This window comes from Ziziphus jujuba, chromosome 9 (genome assembly GCF_031755915.1).
Source record: "Ziziphus jujuba cultivar Dongzao chromosome 9, ASM3175591v1".
In the NCBI taxonomy this organism is placed as follows: domain Eukaryota; kingdom Viridiplantae; phylum Streptophyta; class Magnoliopsida; order Rosales; family Rhamnaceae; genus Ziziphus; species Ziziphus jujuba.
Genome location: NC_083387.1, coordinates 8,768,461 through 8,791,397, shown reverse-complemented (window position 1 = coordinate 8,791,397; position 22,937 = coordinate 8,768,461). Strand labels below are relative to the sequence as shown.

The window sequence follows — 22,937 nt, the reverse complement described above, 5'->3', positions numbered from 1 at the left end:
CTTCTCCAATAAATTATATTTAAAATTTTAAATAGAATGAATTGATATGTTAAAAGAAAAGATAGCTAACACCATTTTTTTTGTTTTTTTTTTTTTTTTAATATAACCTCAATGGAGATTTTATACAGCAGTATTAAAAATGATGTTTTTAAAAAACTATTTATTAATATGATGTAACAAAGCGTTTTTCAAATAGATAGATCCAATAAACTAAATTAATCATTTGAGATGCTCTTAATGGATATAAAGCATTGTATAATAATATAATATCCACGTCTCTTTACTTGTTATTTTTATTACTTGTTTATTTTTTTTGAAATTATTGCGTGCATAAGCATAAGCCTGTTACAACTTGCAAACGATAAATTAGTCAAACTTCCGAATAGGATGTGAATGCCTTACTATTTCAATACAATTTTCATTACTTAGCAAACTTGTGGTACCGGGGATCTACAAACAAAAAACAAAAAAAAGAAGTTGTGGTACCGGGGAATTTTTTCGTTTTGTTTGTTTCTGTAGCAATTTCATTCGCAAATCAATCACAATGCTCATGCCCATGGCAATGGCATTCTTTTTTATTATTATTATTATTATTTTTTTTAATCACAAGTTGAGGAGGGATTTCTTACCCAAGTTTGATTTGAAAATGTATTCTCTGTAGTGCAACCATTGCCACCACTAGACAATGAGCATGTTTCGAGGCAAATTAAATGGAGCAAATTCAAGTCACCAAAACTACTTTAACATATCGGTTGTAATTGCCAAAGCAAATGTGCAATGTTTCCACAACTCGTAATTAAATAATGAATTTATTAGTTGTTGTTTAATTGCTTTATAGCCACAACGCATGGTATAAAACTTTACAATTTTAATTTAACTAAATTCTGACAATTATCATACTTCATAATTTCGAATAAAAATTTAAACACACAAGATATTTTTTCTCTTACTACATTCCTACACACAAAAAATAGCTTATAAGATCGTTCATCAATCCTTTTGCTATTTTTGTTCTAAAATTTTATAATTATTAATATAGTTCTTTTTGGTAAAAGAAATTGAGATTTAAAATGGAATTAGCTACATCATCAACCTAATATTTAATCTCACTGTCGATTATCAATGACATCCAAATGAATAAGTGGAATAACCAATAACTAGAAAAATATAAAAAAACTTAGCATTCACAGCCGATAGAATGAAACCTCAATTCACCACAGAAAAAAAAAAAGTAATTTTTTTGCATACACATGTAAAATGTCCTGCCTATCAACCATCATCTAGTTTCACAAAAGCCTTAAGCATACTTCCCTATGAACAACTAATTAGAATAGCCTAAAACAAAATTCTGATAATGTTTTTTATTACATTGGAAATCATAATCAAAATAATAAAGAAGAGAAAAAAGGAATAACCCAAGAAAAGGGGACAGCAAGGATAATTCATTTGGAACTGAACTCTTCTATAGTATTTCTTACCTTCTACATGCAGACATGAATCAGGAAACACGGCTGCTTCTGTTGCAAAAAAGGATCAATGGAAAAATCAACTCTCCAGCTCCAGTAGATTGATCATCGAATCTGAGAAGGAGAACATAGCAAACCAGAAGCATCCGCTCCAACAACTGCAAGATCACAAACAGTGCAGAGCTGTCCTTCCTGGCTTGGCACAAAACGTGAACTACAATATGGACATGATACATCCTTCTGCCCACGGTAAATTGGTACATATGTTGCTCCACAAATCACAAATGGGTTCCTGAAATCATAGTCCAGCTGAGAAGCATCAGTCATATTCCTCTCTGCAGCCTGCAGCACTTGTCTGGCTGTCCTTGCTTGGTTCTCATTGGTTGGGTTAGTCTCCAGAAGCCGCCTGGCAAAGTTAGCAGCAGTGGCCAGGTTCTTTGCCTTAAAACAAACGCTCATTGCATTTAGCAAGGCAAGCCTTAAGTGAGGCAGTTGAAGATTGCAATGCGTAAAATAAGCTGCAAGCTCCTGCTGGCGTACTGGATTATCTTTAATTTCCCTCCTCTTCAGCTCCATTTGCAAACCTAGCACATACTCTTTGACAATAATAACCAACTCCTTAACTTCATCAACTTCCCTCCTTGAGTCAACGACAACCAAAGGAATAGTATGTAAGATACTAATAAACAGCCGAAGACCTTCAGTAAACTTCCCAGCAGTTGTAGCCTTGTATCCAGCTTTGAGTTTCTCTTCCAACTGAGAGAAATTGAACACAAGAGCTGGCGGTCTCCTAACATTTGGGCTAGCAGATTCACTCCACCCTCGCTCAACAGCAAGTGTTATAACTGGAGTAGATGAAAATGCACGTAGATAGGTATGGCTTCCTGCCTGAAGATCAAGAAACATGGATTTCAAAGGAGCAAAGTTCTTTATTCCAAGTTGCCTATTCAGTAACCGCATTGCAGTTTCAAAATTGCCTGCAGCTGCATGTTCAGCAGCAAGAGATGATCTCTGGGTCCAAATCTGGCTTACAGGCATTCCAGGAGTTGGAGCAACAAAAACTGAGGACCGTGCATTGACAGAAGCCCTTGGAGTGTCTGCTTCAGGGGGAAGTTCCAAATCTTCAAGGTCCCAACCTCCCTCTTCCTCATTTTCTTCACCCCCTTCTCCATCTTCCAAAATTGCAGTAACATCCCCATTTTGCAAGTCATCCGCATCAACCATGTCCAACTCCTCACCCCAGTCACCATCAGCAGCCTCATACTCTTCATCTGCAGTACCCCTGCCAATGTTATCCAGACCACCATCAAATATGCCTTTCATTACTCTCAGAAGTGGCCAATCACCACCGCACATCACTGGAGTTGGGGGCATCAGAAGGGAAGGTACTTTCCCCTCAGGTAGAGATGGTAGATTATCACCCAACTCCGCAGCTAGCCTTTCAGCCTCCTCCTGCAGCCCATGAACTTTAGCTGTTATGTAAGCAAGTGGCAAGTGGCCAACATTCTCCAAGATCTTAACCCGTTCTCGCACATTACCAAGATACAGTGCATTGTGGAACTGGCCCATGACATCATTCTTAACCTCAGCAATTTTCAGCATCTTGGACAGCTTCTCCATATTACCCGTTACAAGATAAAGAAAGGACAACCTTTCAAAATTTTTGGTCTTCTGATAAGCATATTCCACGATACCTGCATTGCCTTGGCGAAGAGCCTCCACCCCCAGTCTATACCAGTGATCTTTCTCATCAATTGCCGTAGCTGATGCAACTGCTATTTGAATATTCCCACTCTCCAGTGCCAAATTGAAACGAGTTCTCTCATCTTTTACAAAATGAAGAGCAACTTCAGGGAAACCCTTTTGCTGCAGATAAGCAATCACTGCTTGTCCACAGAGTTGCGAGCTCTTTATCATGCTCATCACATGATCATATCTCTTCCTAAACAGGGAAAGCTTGAAAATGTATTCAGTAGCATCAACAACAATGGCCCTATTTTTCCCATCCCGATCCAAACAGAAGATAGTGTTTCCAGAAACCTTTGTAATGTATATTGGAACATCAAGGGTCCTGATTATGCCACCGTCTCCATTTGGGAGGCAGTATTTAATATGATTGAGAGTTGTGTAAATAAATACACCATTGTCATCCCAAGCACCACTCTTTACACGGATGGTCTCATGAAGAGTGCACTGGTGGACAAGCTTCTTGCTAGCAATGATAATAGCATGTTTGCTAAGCAAGGCAACACTTTCCATATCGTTTGACCAAACAACATATTTGATGAAGGGAGTTTGCAGATCACCAAGTACCATCCTCTGTTGGAGATCAAATATAACAACTCTGTCTTCTGCCCGGCACAGCAGATTACCAGTTCCAGCATAGAATATTGCATCGGCAGCAATAGGGAGCAAACTCTTCTTGACAACCTCATTATTCAGATTTTTAACCAAGACTTGGTTGCTGCTTTTGTCAAGAACAGCAAACCTATTACGAGCAACAAAAACAGCTGACCCTCCAATACCTCTCCTTGCGTCATGCACGCTATCACCCCTGCTAATGCTGTCCTTAGGTATGCAATACAACTCATAAGATCCTCCATCCACATCGGAGCATATAAGAACAGCATTTTCGGTAGGACTGTAAGAAAGGGTCCTAGGACTTTGATTTAAGCTAGTAGAACCAGGGCGTCGAATTTGAATAACTTGTGTATCCCTCTGATTTGAAAACTCATAGTACCGCAAAAATCGATCTTTAGCATAGAACAGACTATCCCCACTCACCGCAAAGGCTGGCCGTTCTCGCTCTAACTTGAAAACAATCATTCCACTGTCATGACCTGCAGCCAACAGATTCATCTCTGGATGAGATGCAAGAATCCAGAAGCGATCATGCTCTCTGCGGAAAGTTTGAATTCCAGTTCGCCTTGTTACATCCCACACACGGATGCTTTTGTCCTCCGAATTGGATACAATTATGTCCTGTTTGGCATGGAACATAACACATGACACATTATTCATGTGCCCTCTCAACGTATCCACTTCCCAAGCTTTAGTATCTGAAATTATACAAATAATTAACTTAATAACATTCCAAGTACATAGTAACAATGAAAAATATGTAGATGATAACAATAATAATATGGTTCGAAAACAGTTAAAGAAGGTTACCATTCATCCGCCATAATTTAACCTGGCGATCATCTGCTCCTGAGACAATCAGAGGCAGCGTGGGGTGGAATGCAGCCCAGTTGACACCTCGGTCATGACCCTCCAAGACATACTTAACAATAGCATCAACACCTCCAAAAAGATCTGTATTCATCTGACTTAGTCTCAGTATGTCATCAGCAGGAGAAACAGTCTTCTTTCGCAACGCACCAATATCCCAAACGCGTACAGTCTGATCCAGGGAGGCTGACACAACCAGGTCCTCTTTTGGGTGGAAGGTGGCACACATAACATAATGATTGTGGCCCGTCAAGACAGAAATACATGTGCGTGATTGCCAGTTCCATATGCGAATTGTCTGATCATCACTTGCACTAACGATCCAGGGGTACTCATGATGGAATTGCACAGTACGAATATAATCAAGGTGTCCAAGGAGTGTAAAAAGACACCTATGCATCTTGTAGTTCCAAACTTTAATCTTGTAGTCATCCCCTGTAGAAAACCAGGACTTTATTATTACATGAGCTTCACTTGTAGCCAGAAATAACTTCATTATATCATGTATTTTATTAAAACAGCAGCTACCTATAAGGCATGTACAATGCACACGCTGAATTGGAACACCTTCCCCATGAAAGCAACAGGCATAAACAATACTCCAATAGGATATTTTATATGCCAAGAAGATCTGATATATTGTCAATTTTATTTATATTCAAGCATTGAAATTCTTAATATACATACACTCGGACCTTTGTGTTAGTACTATTAAAAAAAATAATAATAAAACAAACAGAGATCATACTTATTGCATGGTACAATGCACACATTGTATTGGAATTCCCTCCCGTGTAAAAGCAACACAGGCATAGACGATACTCCAAATAGAATATTTTACATGCCAAGAAAATCTAATATAGTGTCAATTGATATATATTCAACCATTAAAATTCTTAAAATAGATACTCCCTCACCTTTGTGTTAGTATTATTGTTAAAAAATAAAAAATAAAAAATAAATAAAATAAAGTAAACAGAGGTCATACTTAGATCTGTAGGCTATAAGTTCCATCCCATAACTAGACTAAATATAATCTGGTTTCATTCAATTTCCCCGCCAATCATGATAAGGAATTGATAACTCTATTGAATTAAAATTAACCATTCAACTGTTAAGAAAATATATCATGGAAAACGTCCATTCTTCATTGACCAGGACTACAGAAAATAAATCCTCTGAGTTAGGTATATTTCATCCTCTTCTGTTCTTTTTCCCACCATGGAGGAAACAAAAAAAAAAAAATATATATATATATATACATATATATATATATAGACAAATTGTCATTTCTATCCTTCAATACAGCCCTCCATCCCCAAAAGAGAGCAGTAATCCAGATCCCTACAATTCTAACAAATCGAAAAAATCGAAAGGAAGAGAAAGTTCCGCATCCATTTTAGAATAAACGACTTAAACATAAGAGTTAGAAAACACATGGATCAATCAAAATTCAACAGTCACTAAAAATAACGTTCAGATTCACAGTTATAAATCGAAAGGGAAAGAATGTAAATAAAACGATAATAAAAAATTTGGGGAACGGCAATATGAATTCCTATTGCATAATTAAAAAAGCACAGAAAACAAAAAAGAATTTATGAAATTAGGCACCTCCAGATACAAATAGCGGCTGAGATTTGTGGAAATGGACGCCGCGGACAGGCCCATCATGCTCATCAAATCGATCAATCAGAGTACCCATCCGGTAGTCCCATAGCTGGATCACACCGCTATGAAGACTCGCAAGGATCCATGGCCGTTTACTGTGAAAGCTCAGTCCCTTCACTCTATTACTCTTAGTCTCGAACTTCGTCAACATCTTGGACCCCAAACACTGCATGATACAATACAATCCGAACGCATCAAAATCCCTCCCAAACAAATCCAACACAAAGCAAAGCTAAAACGGAACAAAAATCAATTGCAATCCACATGCTTCGCGAACAAAACCGCAGAAAAAATCTTTAAAATTCACAGTTTCAAATTCTCTTTTATCTTCGCAAACAGATATTCTCGCAGAACAGAAATGAAAAATATAAACAGATCTAAATCGATATGTGGCAATGGCAAACTTTTACCTCAGATCTGATCAGTATGTGAGGGGATCAAAAGGCTTGGTTTCGCATCCACAGTGCCAGTTCCAGATTAGAAGCTATGAGAGAGAAAATTTTTAGAAAGAGAAACTATTTAGAGAGAGAGAGAGAGAGAGAGAGAGAGAGGAAGGTGGATTGTGAAATAATCGGGGAGCGACCAAGAAATTTTGCTAATTTAACCAGGAAATTAGGAAATTTTCAGTCGCGGCATTTTTATTATATCTTTTATCTGTATTTTTAACCTGTCTAATTGTTTAAACATGACCGTTTGATTTGGTTTTGACGGTCGTGATAAGTCCGGTTTATGTCATAAAAGCAATAGGTATTCTTTTTTTTTTTCTCTTTCTTTTTTTGTTTTGGTTGATAAGGAAGAGCTAGTCTTAAATCTTAAGCAAGATTCCAAATCAAAAATGAAAAAAAAAAAAATGTTTTAAGCAAGATTCAGTTTTTTTTTTTTTTTCAGTTGTTTGTTAAATGGTTTGGAAAATTCTTTCCAAAAAAAAAACAAAAAATGGTTTGGAAATCTTTTGCACAAAACCTTATTTGTAATTTGTAGGTTGAAAAAATGCATTTCTTTTTCAATCATTGTGTTGTAATTATTAAAATAACTGTGAATTTTATTAGTAGAGAAAAATATATATATATTAAAAAAACCAAACCACCCCTTAACATTTATTTATTGTATTATCAAAGGTTTTTTTTTTTTTTCGGTTGAAATATTCACAAAATGTTTCCCTTGCCCCTGTGGTGACAAGATTGGTGAAGGTTTATTCTAGGAATTATCAGAGGCAACTTAAGCTAAGAAATCAGCTATAAGTTGTGAATTTGAGAGAGTGTACGACTTTTTTAAAAATTTAATTTTAATTTTATGTTTTTCTTTTTTGTTTTTTTTTTTTTAAAAGAAAAGAAAAGAAAAGAAAATTGTTTTCTTAAGAAACATTCAATTACCAGGCCCGCCATTGGCCCAGGGAATGGGCAGCTCAATTTTCTCTCTTCACCCATTACATAAAAAAAATAAAAAAATAGAACACTAAGCCCTTGGCCATGTTTTATAAAATAATTTACAATTATTTTATTTTAAAAGAATATAATTAGGTACCGATCGGTTATATTTACCAAAATATAAAAATCCCTTTGGTAAACATATTGTTTTTGTTTCTTTATACCCAAATTTATGCTTATCTCAAATATTTATTGGTGTTAAACAGTTAATTAGAAAGAGATAGAATTTATTAGACATATTAATTAACTATAAGTGAGTAAAAAATAATTTTAAAAAATTAAATTGAACACAATTTTAAATTATATTATTTTTTATTTTTTCCATGTATATAATTATTTGAGATATTCAATAAACTAATTAACACAAAAAAAACATTTTAAATAAATAAAATATACACAATCAGATAAAATAAATAAATAAATTCCAAAGGACACCTTTAAATTTTTCAGAATCAAACAAGTTCTTGCACACCCTTCTGAGATCCATAGCACAAAGGTCCAAAGTTTATTCAATTAACTTTCTAGCTATGAAATAATTAAATTTAAATAGTGACTACAATAAGGACACTGATGCTGGAAATACATGAAATAAATAATTAGACTATAAAACAAAATGTATGAATTCTGACTTAATAAGAATGGAAAACGAAAGAATTGACACTGCTCACATTTTTTCAACAAAAGGATATGAAAGGGTCATAACAGGATGTTCCACTATGCAAGATCTATACTACCTCACTATTACATGCTATTCACATCTGAAACTTCCTCAAATTTATCTTGGTGTTGACAGTTTAAAATGAAAGTTAGAAGGAAAAGCTAGCTGTTGTTTATCAATTATCAAGCAAAAGTATACAGAAATCAAACATTGTTTTTCAACTTGAGCAAAATCTACAGAATGTATCTTACAGTTTCAGGAGACATAGCAAGATAACCATCTAAACAAAGTGATCCTGATTATTTTCAAAAATTGAGCCATGCACATATATATTCGTCCTTGTGAATCAGAGCTGTGCTCGGTGACACATTAGCTTTTTCAACAGCAAAGGACAGAGATGATGGAGAAACTACAGAAAGAGAAGCAATATTTGAAAAACTTAAATTCAATTAAGTAGACAAAATTCTCTTTTAAGGAACAAGCGGATAAGTGGATGTTAAGCTTCACAGAATAATTGCTTTATTATATGAATTCATTCCCAATGCATAATAACTAGGAAGATGGCAATAAACCTTTTATTATGGTCTCAAGAAACTCCTCAGCCTTCAAGACCTACTCTCCTACAACAGAAATATATTATGATGCACAGTTTTTGACATGTCCAAATTAAGTGATAGAAAAAGCCATGAGAAAAAGACAATGAAAGTTATTCTGCAAAAATAACAAACAACAAATGGATATAAACAGTGCACAATTTCTAGCTACAAACACTTTCATTAAACAACTACCCAGACAGCCTTACCTAAATTCAATGTTTGTCCCAAAAAGACCAAATCATTTAATTGTATACATGTCCTAAGTAATATCTAAAAAACATACTTTTCTTTGCATAACTACTTTTAATGAGAACTTTGGAAGCATAGAGTTGCAAGACCTTTTTGCAACATCGCCTCCAATCCGGGTTATACCCCATCTTGTTTGGCCTCCAAATAACTAATAAAATAAATTATTGATTTTATCATTCATGATATTCTCAAATTTTCAATAGGTTATCAACTAGAGAGTGTTGTAAAGTACTAAAATAAATCTCTAAATTTCAATAGGTTATCAACTAGAGAGTGTTGTAAAGTACTAAAATAAAATAAATCAAGTTTGGAAGTAAGAAACAATAATGCGCTCAATACAAAAACCTGGGAAGCTGCAGGAATGATAAGCGAGGTCACAAAAGAGTGATATCCGATGCATGCATCAGAAAGCGTCAAGCAGCACTTGTGGTGCTTCAAGGTGCATCCTAACACATGATAGATGATGGTGATACATTGGTTGAATATGAAAGAGCCTGTGAATGGACATCTGTTTATTGACAAGAACGATAAGGACTACAATGTATGGTCACTTCAAAAACCATCAAATGACGTATTGAAACCTATACACAAGACGGAAAGCATGCAACAAATAAACTTGAAGCCAAAATTACAAGCATCAATTTACAGGAAATTTAGAATGCATTATAGCCAAAAAAACCAAAAAAAAAAAAAAAAAAAAAAAAAAAAAAATTCAAATGGACTCACTTCTCATAATTGTTCATTAACTCCTGCAAGAAACTCTTCATCTAATTGGCTTTCTTGCTTCCTGTGGATCACTTCCTATATAATGACAAGAAAAGGAAGTCTCAATTCAATTAATATTAAAAAATTAAGGAGCATATAAAATCTTTGGACAGCTTACTAAAATCACCAAAATAAATAAATTTTGAAAAAATCAGAGAAATTTTGAAAAAATCAGAGTATAAAGATTAAATATCATTTAACTCCAGACAGTCAACTACTTATATACACTACCCTTTAAATACGCATAGGTAGCATGATAAGTCACTTTTGAACCAAAATTGAAACCCCAGAAAAAGACCCAACTCAAGGACAGGGAAGGGTGGATTGTAAACACCTTTAATTTTAAGTACATGAGAGAATGTAATCCAAGGTAGCATGGAGAAGAAGGGAATAGAAACTTAAAAGCTGCCCAAAAACCCTATTGCAGTTTTCAGCAGACAATTGAAAGAAACACACTCTCTCTCCCCAATAGTTTAGGAACATCAGGATCTCTAGGTGGCCATGTAATTCCTCTATTTCATCAACTGCAGGTTTCAATCCCCTTGAGGATATCATTAGCTGAATCAGTTTTTTTCCTAAAGGGAAAGTACAAACAATAAGAAGTCAAATATCAATATAAAAAATAAAAAGAAAAAGAAAAAAGGAAAAAACAAACATATATATATGCTACGTACTCACATTCAAGAAAATCAAATAAAATTTCATGAAGTGTATACGTAGATGGGGAAGAGAGAGAGGTACGTTGGTCTTATGGACAAGGCAACCACTATGCTCATTACAGATATAGCTAATTCCTCATAATCTTTTTGAAAGATTACAACAGTAAAGCCAAGCAATTGCTAGACAAAGTAGGGCTCGGAAAGAGGTCAACCATAGAAAACAAATGATAACCTACGTAGAAAACCATTCTTTATCATCCTCTGATTCGCAGGTATCAGACCTTGCTGCTACTCTTATCACTCTTATCCAAAAGCCCCACATTTGCCAAAACATTTTCAACAACCAGCTTCTGAAGCAGTTCACAAGAGAAAACAACAATAAGAAACTGCTCAAAAATAATTCTTATGTGAAACTCAGTATAAGATACTTATCAGATTCATATTTTGCACTTTCAAAGTGAAAATGGCATTTTCACCAGTAAAATATAACATCAAACCACATAGCAGGATAGATAAAAGTGGACAATACTCTGCCTGAATTGACCAGTTAGAGAAATCATTTTAATACTACATTGGGTTACCATGAATTCTAACAGCTAAGTTGTTAAAAAGTGGATACAATCCAAGTACCCAACAATATCAAGCCAGCCCACAAGTGACTTTAGGTCAAAGTAAAAGAACAACAACAAGGAAATAGCACTTACTTCTATTGGATTTGCATCCTTTAACTTATATATCAATCAATCCATTTCTACAGTCTTTTTGAATGCTTTCTCAGCATCTGGACTGGCTGCACAGATCAAAGTTCTCCTGTTTTATTAAACCCAGAAACACAATTTTACTATAGAGGGCCACCTTGAACAGGGAAAAATTTTTAATACTCCCAGAGCACTGAGCCTTTAGAACTCCTACCTTTCATTTATTGACATGTGGCTGACACAAGGATGATATACACGTCAGATGGCTTCCTCAAAAACACCATTTAACTCCTCTGAACACCACCATTTCTTGTCTTTGCGTTCGCTAGTCCGCGACCTCCATTTAAGGTTTTTATTTTTATGTTTTTTTTTTGGGTGAATCCTCCATTGAAGTTCTTTTTTCTGTTTTATGGATCTCCATTGAATCCTCTCGATAAAGAAAAAAAAAAAAAGGACAAAATAGAAAATTACATAAAAGAAATTTAAAAAAAATATCAGAGGACAATTGCCGTTGATCTTGTTTACTAAAGTACTTTTCTTCCGTATTTAATCTGGAAGTGTACTTTTCTTCCCTGTTTTTTGTGTTGCCTTAAAACGAATCCCTTTTTTTTTTTTAATTTTTTTTACTGGTCTTTCACCGGCTCTTATGTGTTTAGTGTTATGTTGATGTGAGGAATCGATTTTTCCTGAATCCGTAAAAATTTGCAATTTAAGAGAACAACAAATGGTTGCATAGGCTAACAAGAGACGAGTACTCAGGAAATTCTTAGTACCCATCAAATTTATTTATGTTGTATTCTGATCTTTTATCTCTGTTGCAATGGAGAAGGTGGGAGTAGCAAACGCAGCATGGAAAGAAGACGGCGTTTAGCAGCGTTAAGGGTATCTTTTAGGAAGCCATCTGACGTGTAAATCATCCATGTGTCAGCCACATGTCAATGAATAAAAGGCAGGAGTTCTAGAGACTCAGTACTCCGGGAGTACTATAAATATTTCCCTTGAACAGATTCAAGAATAGTAAACCATAAATTTTGGAATAAATTATTTCAGCATCAAAAAAGCAAAAAAGTACCACATCTTATGGCTGTGAACAGTGAATGATCAGTACAGTTAATTCACCAATAGTCCCAACCAGCAATGGGCTATTGGAAAGCAATAAACCAGTAACAACACTCCTTTTCACACTATTTTGGGCGAAAATTCTGGTATGTGACATTTAAAATATATTATTATTATTATTATTATTTTTTAAATATTCAAGTTTGACAAAGCGACTTAGGGAATAGAAAATCCCATTACTATAAATCATTAATACTAGCTGGTCTCAACATGTCAACGTGGATTCAGTGTCTGACTATCAAAATCCACAGACTAATGTAGTTTGTAATGTAAACAAAAAGGACATAGAACAAGATAGAGACGATCAAATAATAACTCAAACAGAATACGGAAAAAAATAATAATACAAATAAAAAAATAAAATTGCTTGATTTTAAGGAAAATCAAAAGGACTTGCTAGTCCAACAAGCCCAGGATATACACGATGGAAATGGACCAAAACTCTTTTTTTATCTTTCTTTTTCGTATTATTTATTTTACTTTGTTTGATTTAATTACTTTTGTAAAGATATTAATCCTCTTTCACTTTTGCTTCCCACCTACAAATTAACTACATTTTAAAGTCAAAGAATGTATCACACACCGATCATCTTCTTAACGATAATTTTTTATTTTCTTGATTCTTCTTTGTTTTTTTCCTTTTTTTTGTTTTTGTTTTTGCATCCTTGAAAAAACTACAAATTACATGAAGAAAGATCAAAGCAGCCACGGACTGCAAACATAAAGAAACACCTAATATACAACAGAGAAGAAACACATAACAACAAAATATACCACGGAATATAACTACAAGACACCAAAATCTAACTTCAAGGTGGCAAACAACCTTCCAAGAGAATCTCTGTCTCGAAGTCTTGTGGCCAAACAGATGGACAAAAAACCAAATTCTGAAGGGAAGCAATTTTAGTCTTACACGCCTTGTGAGCAGCATGATTACAACTTTTTGAAATTCAATGAAATGTGCATGAAGAAACACCAGCAAGTACACCTCTGATTTTGTCCAGTAGTAGGATACTCTCCCAACATAAATTCAAAAAAAAAAAAAAAAAAAAAATCCCATTTGAGCCCTGAGATAACATTCGCCGCATCACCTTCATACACATTATTCATCCAAACAGCCCATGTAGTAGCATTCACCTAAGCTAACTCAGTAGAATAGGTTTCCAAACATTGAAACCATTGGCCGACAACCATTGATGATGCATTTGTAACGTTTTTAAACGTTTTCTTTATTGAATGATTTGGGTTAGTGGGGTTAGTGGGGAGTTAACGTGCTTTAAGTGGTTTTTACGTTTTGGAAAAAGTGAAAAAGAAAAAGAAAACAAAAGGTTTTTATTTTTTAATTAATTTTTGAAAAACCTCTCACTCTCCCTCATGTTTTTTTGAAAAAAAAATAAGACAAATGTGTTTTTCTTGCATATTATTTTTTCTGATATATTTTACATAGGAAGAGTAGAAAAGATTTAGTATACTAAAAGGTTCGAAAAGAAAGATTCGGAGGTGCTAAATCCGAGAGTTTTTCGATTCCGTTGTATTCTGGGAGACAACCGTCAGAAAAATATCTGCACCGATGGAACCGAAATTGTCTTAAGGACACTGTGGTATCACATGGGCCTCGGATCAATTTATTCTTCATACACAGATCAAAGCTAAAGGACTTTTAAATTGTATTTGTATTTATTTTGTCAATTTTTCATACTTTATTTGTATTTTATTCCATACAAATATTTATATATTATGCATATTCTAATATTTTTGTATTACAGCATTTCTGGCAATTGTTACTATTATTTTTTAATCTATTAAAAACTGTATAACATCATAAACCAAAAGACCTAAAAATAATAGTTTGATACTTATTGAGGAATTGTTTTTATATAATCATCGTTTCCCAATCAAGCATATAAATATTTTTCAACTCCAAATATATAAGTTGTCCTTATTAGCAAAAAAATTTTTTTTGTATAATATATAAGTTGTCCTTGAAATAATCATCAATTTTTTAAAAAGATTGATGGTAATTTTAGGATTTTTTAACCTGTGAAAAATGCAGGGGTTAAAAACCTTATAATTTTGGGATCTCAGCATATTCAATTGCATTACCATTTAGGCAATGTATGTCATTGTTATAATTTGGTAATATTCTCTACTTTGACTTCTCCAACAAGGACTATCAAAATCTAGCGACTGCATTTCATGGTAACGGACTCCCTTTTTTTTTTTTTCTAAAAAAAAAGAAAAAAAAAAGCAAAAAGGTAAATACAACCGACAATTTATCAATGAATCACATTTTATGATAGTTGACCTTATAATAGAAGAAATATAATTAAAAATTTGATATTGCTAATTTTTAACATTTTCCATTAGAGTGCTAATAATAAAATTTATCTATAAGAATCTACAGCTAATTTTTCTTTTTCTTTTTTATTTTTTTCCCTCATGATATAAAATAAACATAGAGCCCAAGTCATAGGATGGAATCCAGTAATTTAATAACAAAATAAAGAAGAGGAAGAAAAAAAGAAAAGAAAAGAAAAAAAGGATGCTTCACAATTCATACATGACACTTCCTCTCATACAATAATTATAAATATTATTATATGTTGTATATGGAAACATATATATTTACTAAAAAAAAATATGGAAACATATGTATAACATACATAAATATTTTATATAATGAAAGCCCGAGATCTTATAGTTGTGAGATTCGCCAAAATATATATATATCTCATACAATAATTATAAATATTATTATATGTTGTATATGGAAACATATATATTTACTAAAAAAAAATATGGAAACATATGTATAACATGCATAAATATTTTATATAATGAAAGCCCGAGACCTTATAGTTGTGAGATTCGCCAAAATATATATATATATATATATATATATATATTATAGGTGAGGTTCACATTGCACTTTAAAGGGCCATGAAACATTGCAATCGGTGCAAGGAGACTATAACTTTTTCAATACACATTGTCTGCAACGTAAGACACAACCTTCACCAGATTGGAATGCTACAAGACTCAATTATGGCTACTAATTACATGGAAAATAACCTTTTTTTTTTTCTTTTTTTTTTTAACATCAATATTCATCATCATAATCTTATTTAACATGTTTCAATTATTATTAAATCTTTCAACAATTACGTTTTGTTTTTTTTTTTTCGATGATCTCTTTCAACAATTACATAAGTATCATCAATTAATTATTTTATCAAATTATTTACGAGAAATATATCAGGTTTCATCCAAAAGTTCATTTAAAAAAAAAAAAATTTGATTACTGTTTTTTTATATTGAAAAGACTAATATATACATATATATATATAAATACAAAATCAGTTTTACCTGTTTAAGTTCGCCAAACATTTCAACCGAACCCAAATAAGAATCGACAATTTCCACGTATCAACAGCTTATAACACTTGAAAAGAACTAATATTTAATCTCACTGTCGATAATCAATGGCATCCAAATGAATAAGTGGAATAATCAATAACAGGAAATATAACAAAACTTATCATTCAAAGCCGATAGATTGAAATCTCAATTCACCACAGAGAAAAGCAAATTTTGCATACACATGTCCTGCCTATCAACCATCTTCTAATTTCACAAAGGCCTTAATCATTCTTCCCTATAAACAACTATTTAGCATAGCCTAAAACAAAATTCTGGTAATTTTTCTTATTACATTGGAAGTCATAATCAACTGATTAAAGAGGAGAAAAACGGAATAACCCAAGAAAAGGAGACAGCACTGACAATTCATTTGGAATCGAACTCTTTCTATGGTATTTCTTACCTTCTACATGCAGATTTGAATCAGTGAAAGAGATAGCTTCTGCTGCAAAAAGGACAAATGGCAAAATCAACTCTCCAGCTTCAGTAGATTGATCATCGAATCTGAGAAGGAGAACATAGTAAACCAGAAGCATCCGCTCCAACAACTGCAAGATCACAAACTCTGCAAAGCTGTCCTTCCTGGCTTGGCACAAACCGTGAACTGCAATATGGGCATGATACATCTTTCTGTCCTCGGTAAATTGGTACATACGTTGCTCCACAAATCACAAATGGGTTCCTAAAATCATAGTTCAGCTGAGAAGCATCGGTCATGTTCCTCTCTGCAGCCTGCAGCACTTGTCTAGCTGTCCTTGCTTGGTTCTCATTGGTTGGGTTAGTTTCCAGTAGCCGCCTGGCGAAGTTAGCGGCAGTGGCCAGGTTCTTTGCCTTGAAACAAACGCTCATTGCAGTTAGCAAGGCAAGCCTTAAGTGAGGCACTTGGAGATTGCAATGCGTAAAATAAGCTGCAAGCTCCTGCTGGCGTACTGGATTGTCTTTCATTTCCCTTCTCTTCAGCTCCATTTGCAAACCTAGCACATACTCTTTAACAATAATAACCAACTCCTTAACTTCATCAACTTCCCTCCTTGAGTCAACAACAACCAACGGAATAGTATGTAGAATACTAATAAACAGCCGAACACCTTCAGTAAGCTTCCCAGCGGTCGTAGCCTTGTAACCAGCTTTGAGTTTCTCTTCCAACTGAGAAAAATTGAACACAAGAGCTGGTGGCCCTCTCACATTTGGGCTAGCAGATTCACTCCATCCACGCTCAACAGCAAGTGATATCACTGGAGTAGAAGAAAATGCACGTAGATAGGTGTGGCTTCCCGAATGAAGATCAAGAAACATGGATTTCAAAGGACCAAAGTTTTTTATTCCAAGTTGCCTATTCAGCAGCCGCATTGCAGTGTCAAAATTGCCTGCAGCTGCATGTTCAGCAGCAAGAGATGACCTCTGGGTCCAAATCTGGCTTACAGGCATACCAGGAGTTGGAGCAACAAAAACTGAGGACCGTGCATTGACAGAAGCCTTTGGAGTGTCTGCTTCAGGGGGAAGTTCCAAATCTTCAAGGTCCCAACCTCCCTCTTCCTCATTTTCTTCCCCCACTTCTCCGTCTTCCAAAATTTCTGTAACATCCCCATTTTGTAAGCCATCCACATCAACCATGTCCAGCTCCTCACCCCAGTCACCATCAGCAGCCTCATACTCTTCATCTGCGGTACCCCTGGCATTGTTATCCAGACCACCATCAAATATGCCCTTCATTACTCTCAGAAGTGGCCAATCACCACCGCATATCACTGGAGTTGGGGGCATCAAAAGGGAGGGCACTTTCCCCTCTGGCAAAGATGGCAGATTATCACCCAATTCAGCAGCTAGCCTTTCAGCGTCCTCCTGCAGCCCATGAACTTTAGCTGTTATGTAAGCAAGCGGCAAGTGGCCAACATTCTCCAAGATCTTAACCCGCTCTCGTACATTACCCAGATAAAGTGCATTATGGAACTGACCCATGACATCGTTCTTAACCTCAGCAATTTTCAGCATCTTCGACAGCTTCTCTGTGTTACCAGTTATGAGATAAAGGAAGGATAACCTCTCAAAATTTTTGGTCTTCTGGTAAGCATATTCCACAATGCCTGCATTGCCTTGGCGAAGAGCCTCTACCCCCAGTCTATACCAGTGATCTTTCTCATCAATTGCTGTAGCTGATGCAACAGCTATTTGAATATTCCCGCTCTCAAGAGCCAAGTTAAAACGAGTTCTTTCATCTTTCACAAAATGTAAAGCAACTTCAGGGAACCCCTTCTGCTGCAGATAAGCAATTACTGCTTGCCCACAGAGTTGAGAATTCTTTATCATGCTCATCACATGGTCATATCTCTTCCTAAATAGAGACAGCTTAAAAATATATTCCGTAGCATCAATAACAATGGCCCTGTTTTTCCCATCCCGATCCAAGCAGAAGATAGTGTTTCCAGAAACCTTTGTAATGTATATAGGAACATCAAGGGTCCTAATTATGCCACCATCTCCATTTGGAAGGCAGTATTTAATATGATTGAGAGTTGTGTAAATGAATACACCATTGTCATCCCAAGCACCACTCTTTACACGGATGGTCTCATGAAGAGTGCACTGGTGGACAAGCTTCTTGCTAGCAATGATAATAGCATGTTTGCTAAGCAAAGCAACACTCTCCATATCGTTTGACCAAACCACATACTTGATGAAGGGAGTTTGCAGATCACCAAGTACCATCCTCTGTTGGAGATCAAATATAACAACCCTGTCTTCTGCCCTACACAGCAAATTACCAGTTCCTGCATAGAATATTGCATCAGCAGCAATCGGGAGCAAACTCTTCTTGACAACCTCATTATTCAGATTTTTAACCAAGATTTGATTGCTGCTTTTGTCAAGAACAGCAAACCTATTCCGAGCAACGAATACAGCTGACCCTGTACCTCTCCTTGCATCCTGAACACTATCACCCCTATTAATGCTGTCCTTAGGTATGCAATACAACTCATAAGATCCTCCATCCACATCTGAGCATATAAGAACAGCATTTTCAGTAGGACTGTAAGAAAGGGTCCTAGGACTTTGATTCAAGCTAGTAGAACCAGGGCGTCGAATTGGAATAACTTGTGTATCCCTTTGATTTGAAAACTCATAGTACCGCAAAAATCGATCTTTAGCATAGAACAGGCTATCACCACTCACTGCAAAGGCTGGCCGCTCTCGCTCTAACTTGAAAACAATCATTCCACTGTCATGACCTGCAGCCAACAGATTCATCTCCGGGTGAGATGCAAGAATCCAGAAACGATCATGCTCTCTGCGGAAAGTTTGAATTCCAGTTCGCCTTGTCACATCCCACACACGGATGCTTTTGTCCTCTGAATTGGATACAATTATGTCCTGTTTGGCATGGAACATAACACATGACACATTATTCATGTGTCCTCTCAATGTATCCACTTCCCAAGCTTTGGTATCTGAAAATGATACAAATAATTAACCTACTAATATTCCAAACACAAACAGTACCTATGAAAAATACATAGATGATAACAATAATAATATGGTACAAGAACAGTTAAAGATGGTTACCATTCATCCGCCATAATTTAACTTGGCGATCATCTGCTCCTGAGACAATCAGAGGCAGTGTGGGGTGGAATGCAGCCCAGTTGACACCTCGGTCATGACCCTCCAAGACATACTTAACGACAGCATCAACACCTCCAAAAAGATCTGTATTCATCTGACTAAGTCTCAGTATGTCATCAGCAGGAGACACAGTCTTCTTTCTCAGTGCACCAATATCCCACACACGAACAGTCTGATCAAGGGAGGCTGACACAACCAGGTCCTCTTTTGGGTGGAAGGTGGCACACATAACATAATGATTATGGCCCGTCAAGACAGAAATACATGTACGTGATTGCCAGTTCCATATGCGAATAGTCTGATCATCACTTGCACTAACAATCCATGGGTACTCGTGATGGAACTGCACAGTACGAATATAATCAAGGTGTCCAAGAAGTGTAAAGAGACACCTATGCATCTTGTAGTTCCAAACTTTAATTTTGTAGTCATCCCCTGTAGAAAACCCAGTTGTTTATTACTATATGAGTTTCACTTCTAGCCAGAAATAACTCCATTATATCACGAGTTTTATTATAACAGCTGCTACCTATAAGTCGTGAACAATGCACACACTGAATTGGAACCCACTCCTCATAAAAGCAACAAAAGGATAAAACAATACTCCTAATAGGATTTTGATATCATACAATGCTGATTTGATTAACATTCAAGCATTAGAATTCTTAAAATAAAAACTTTCAGAACATTCTAAAGAAAAAAAGATTAAAACAATAGTGATCATACTTAGATGATTAGATTTGTAGGGTATAAGCTACATCTCAGAACTAAGCTAAAAATTGTTTGGTTTGACTCAATTTCCTAAGCATTCATGATAAGCATAGATAACTCTACTGAAAATTAAAAACAACCAATCATTGGTTTGACTCAAAGTCCTAGTCAACCATGATAAGAGTTTATAACTCCACTGAAAATTAAAATTTACCATTCAATTGCTAAGATAAGATATCATGGAAAACATCCCCAGAAAGCAAGTTATATAAGATTTCATTGACTGAGATTTGAGAAAATAAATCCTTAATTAACTTTTCTCGGTGTATTTCATGTTCTGCTACGGGAAACAAAAAGGTAATAGATATAAACTGCCATATCCGTTTTTCAATACAGCTCTCCATCCCCAGACAGAGAGCATGAACCCAGATCCCTACAATTTTAACAAATCAAAAACAACATAACGTTGGTATCAATTTAGAACAAACGACTTAACCAGAACAGTCTAAAGACAGACGGATCAATCAAAATTCAACAGTCACTAAAATAGCGTTCAAATTCATAATTGTAAATGGAAAGCAAAGGAAATAAAAATGATACTAACAAATTTGACAAAAGGCAGCATGAATTCCAAATTGCGTAGCTCAAAAGCACAGAGAACAAAAAATAACATATCAAATGACGCACCTCCGGACACAAAGAGCGGTTGAGATTTGTGGAAATGAACGCCGCGAACAGGCCCATCATGCTCATCAAATCGATCAATCAGAGTCCCCATCCGGTAGTCCCATAGTTGGATCACACCGCTATGTAGACTCGCAAGGATCCATGGCCTCTTGCTGTGAAAGCTAAGTCCCTTCACTCTATTACTCTTAGTCTCGAACTTCGTCAACATCTTGGACCCCAAACACTGCATAATACAAAACAATCCGAAAGCATCAAAATCCTTCACAATACCCCCAAAAAAACAAAATCCAATCCAACACCCAAACGTAAAATCTTAAAAATCAAAATTCACACCGCACAAAAATCGATTGCAATCAACAAAATTCACTTCCAAATCAACAAATTCATTTGCAATCAACAAAATTCACTTAGCAATCTGCACGCTCCGCGAACAAAAGGCATCAAAATCTTAAAAATTCGCAGTTTCGAAATTCTCTGATTCTCTCAGACAGATTCTCTCAAATACAAAAAATGAGAAATAGAAACAGATCTAACTAGGAAATCTGGCAATGGCAAATTTACCTCAGATCTGATCAGTATGCGAAGGGATCAAAAGGCTTGGTATCGCATCCACAAAACCAGTTATATATGTATATGTGAGAGAAAATATTCAGAAAGAGAAATTTTTTTCAGAAAGTAAGAGAGAGATAGATCGGAGGAGGTGGAGAGCGAGAGAACGAGGCTTCCTGTTCCCTCTTAGATCTGGGCCTCGCGAAGTGTATCTGTGATCCTCTGGGCGAGAAAACAATTTGGACAGGGAGTGATAGGTAATTTGACAAATTAGGGAGGGTACGATAGAGAATTTGTAATTTTTCACTCGCTGGCACTTCTCTTGTATATTTGTTTGTATTTTTTCTTCTGTTTCATTGTTATAATGATGACCGTTCGATTGGTATTTGACGGATGTGAAAGTTTGGTTTTTATGTCATCAAAGTATGATGGAGATTTTTTTATTTTTTATTTTTTTGGTTTGGTGGGAAAATTAAAGATTTAGACTTAAATCTTGAAGCAAAAATTCCAATTCAAAAATGTAATAAGAAAAAAATTAAAATGTTAAAAGCAAATAAGTGTTCTTCTGTGGTTAAGATCTTCGTTTTACTTCTTTGTTAAATGGTTTGGCAAAGATTTTTCGAAACCTTATCGTCTAATTTATTGCCTGAAAAAATAATGCATTTCTTTTGGATCTAAAATTTCACCATTTTAGGGGGATGTATTCAATTTAGAATTTGAAAAATTTTAAAAGTTTTTTAAAGTTTTGAGGTATTCGATTTAGATTTTAAAGGAGTCCAAACAAATCTATTCAGATTTTGATGGATTTTATAAAAGTCTATTAAAATCTAGATGTATTCAATTAGGACTTTATAGAATTCTTTTAAAATCTAATGATATTCAAAAAGTCATTGATTTTAAAATACTTTAAAAAATAATGGATTTTAATGGATTTGAAAGGATTTTAACAGGGAAATTGTGAAGAAAATTGTCAATATGAAATCCACCTTTAAATCCAAAGATTTCATTGGATTCTTACAAAATCTTTATGGAGTCTGTAGAATTTCATAACAATCCATAAAATCCTTTAAAGTCTATAATTCATTTTAAATCCATCAAACTCTAAATTGAATACATCCCTCTTAGTGTGTGTGGCAATTATTAAAGTGTGAATCTTATTAATGGAGAAAAATTACAGGAAAACGTACGTTTATTCTTATATGCTCAAGAATTTTTTTTTTTTTAATTATTCTCAAAAAAAATTTCCCACCTTAACAATCACATGCTAAAATATTATTTTATTTTTCCATCAAAATATGTAATATAGATACATAGGTATAGATATATATAATTCTTAAAAAACCGATCTATTACTAGGCCTAGCTGACTATTGGCCAAGTGCATGGGCAGCTCAATTTAAAATCACTCCTG

The 22,937-nt window shown here is 34.9% G+C and overlaps 2 protein-coding genes and 1 pseudogene across 2 annotated transcripts; all 3 read right to left on the bottom strand.

Moving 5' to 3' along the window:
* Positions 1-1,154: 1,154 nt before the first annotated feature.
* LOC107426670 (coatomer subunit alpha-1) lies at positions 1,155-6,961 on the bottom strand. The gene is made up of 4 exons (XM_016036911.4): positions 6,779-6,961; positions 6,312-6,534; positions 4,638-5,132; positions 1,155-4,525 (listed from the first exon to the last, which is right to left on the bottom strand). The coding sequence occupies exons 2-4, from the start codon at positions 6,517-6,519 to the stop codon at positions 1,572-1,574; spliced, it is 3,657 nt and encodes a 1,218-aa protein (XP_015892397.1). The 5' UTR covers positions 6,520-6,534; positions 6,779-6,961; the 3' UTR covers positions 1,155-1,571.
* A 1,797-nt stretch (positions 6,962-8,758) lies between these two features.
* LOC132805449 (uncharacterized) lies at positions 8,759-11,704 on the bottom strand (annotated as a pseudogene).
* Positions 11,705-16,053: 4,349 nt separating this feature from the next.
* LOC107426672 (coatomer subunit alpha-1) lies at positions 16,054-21,747 on the bottom strand. The gene is made up of 4 exons (XM_016036912.4): positions 21,540-21,747; positions 20,979-21,201; positions 19,521-20,015; positions 16,054-19,405 (listed from the first exon to the last, which is right to left on the bottom strand). The coding sequence occupies exons 2-4, from the start codon at positions 21,184-21,186 to the stop codon at positions 16,455-16,457; spliced, it is 3,654 nt and encodes a 1,217-aa protein (XP_015892398.1). The 5' UTR covers positions 21,187-21,201; positions 21,540-21,747; the 3' UTR covers positions 16,054-16,454.
* Between the last annotated feature and the right edge of the window lie 1,190 nt (positions 21,748-22,937).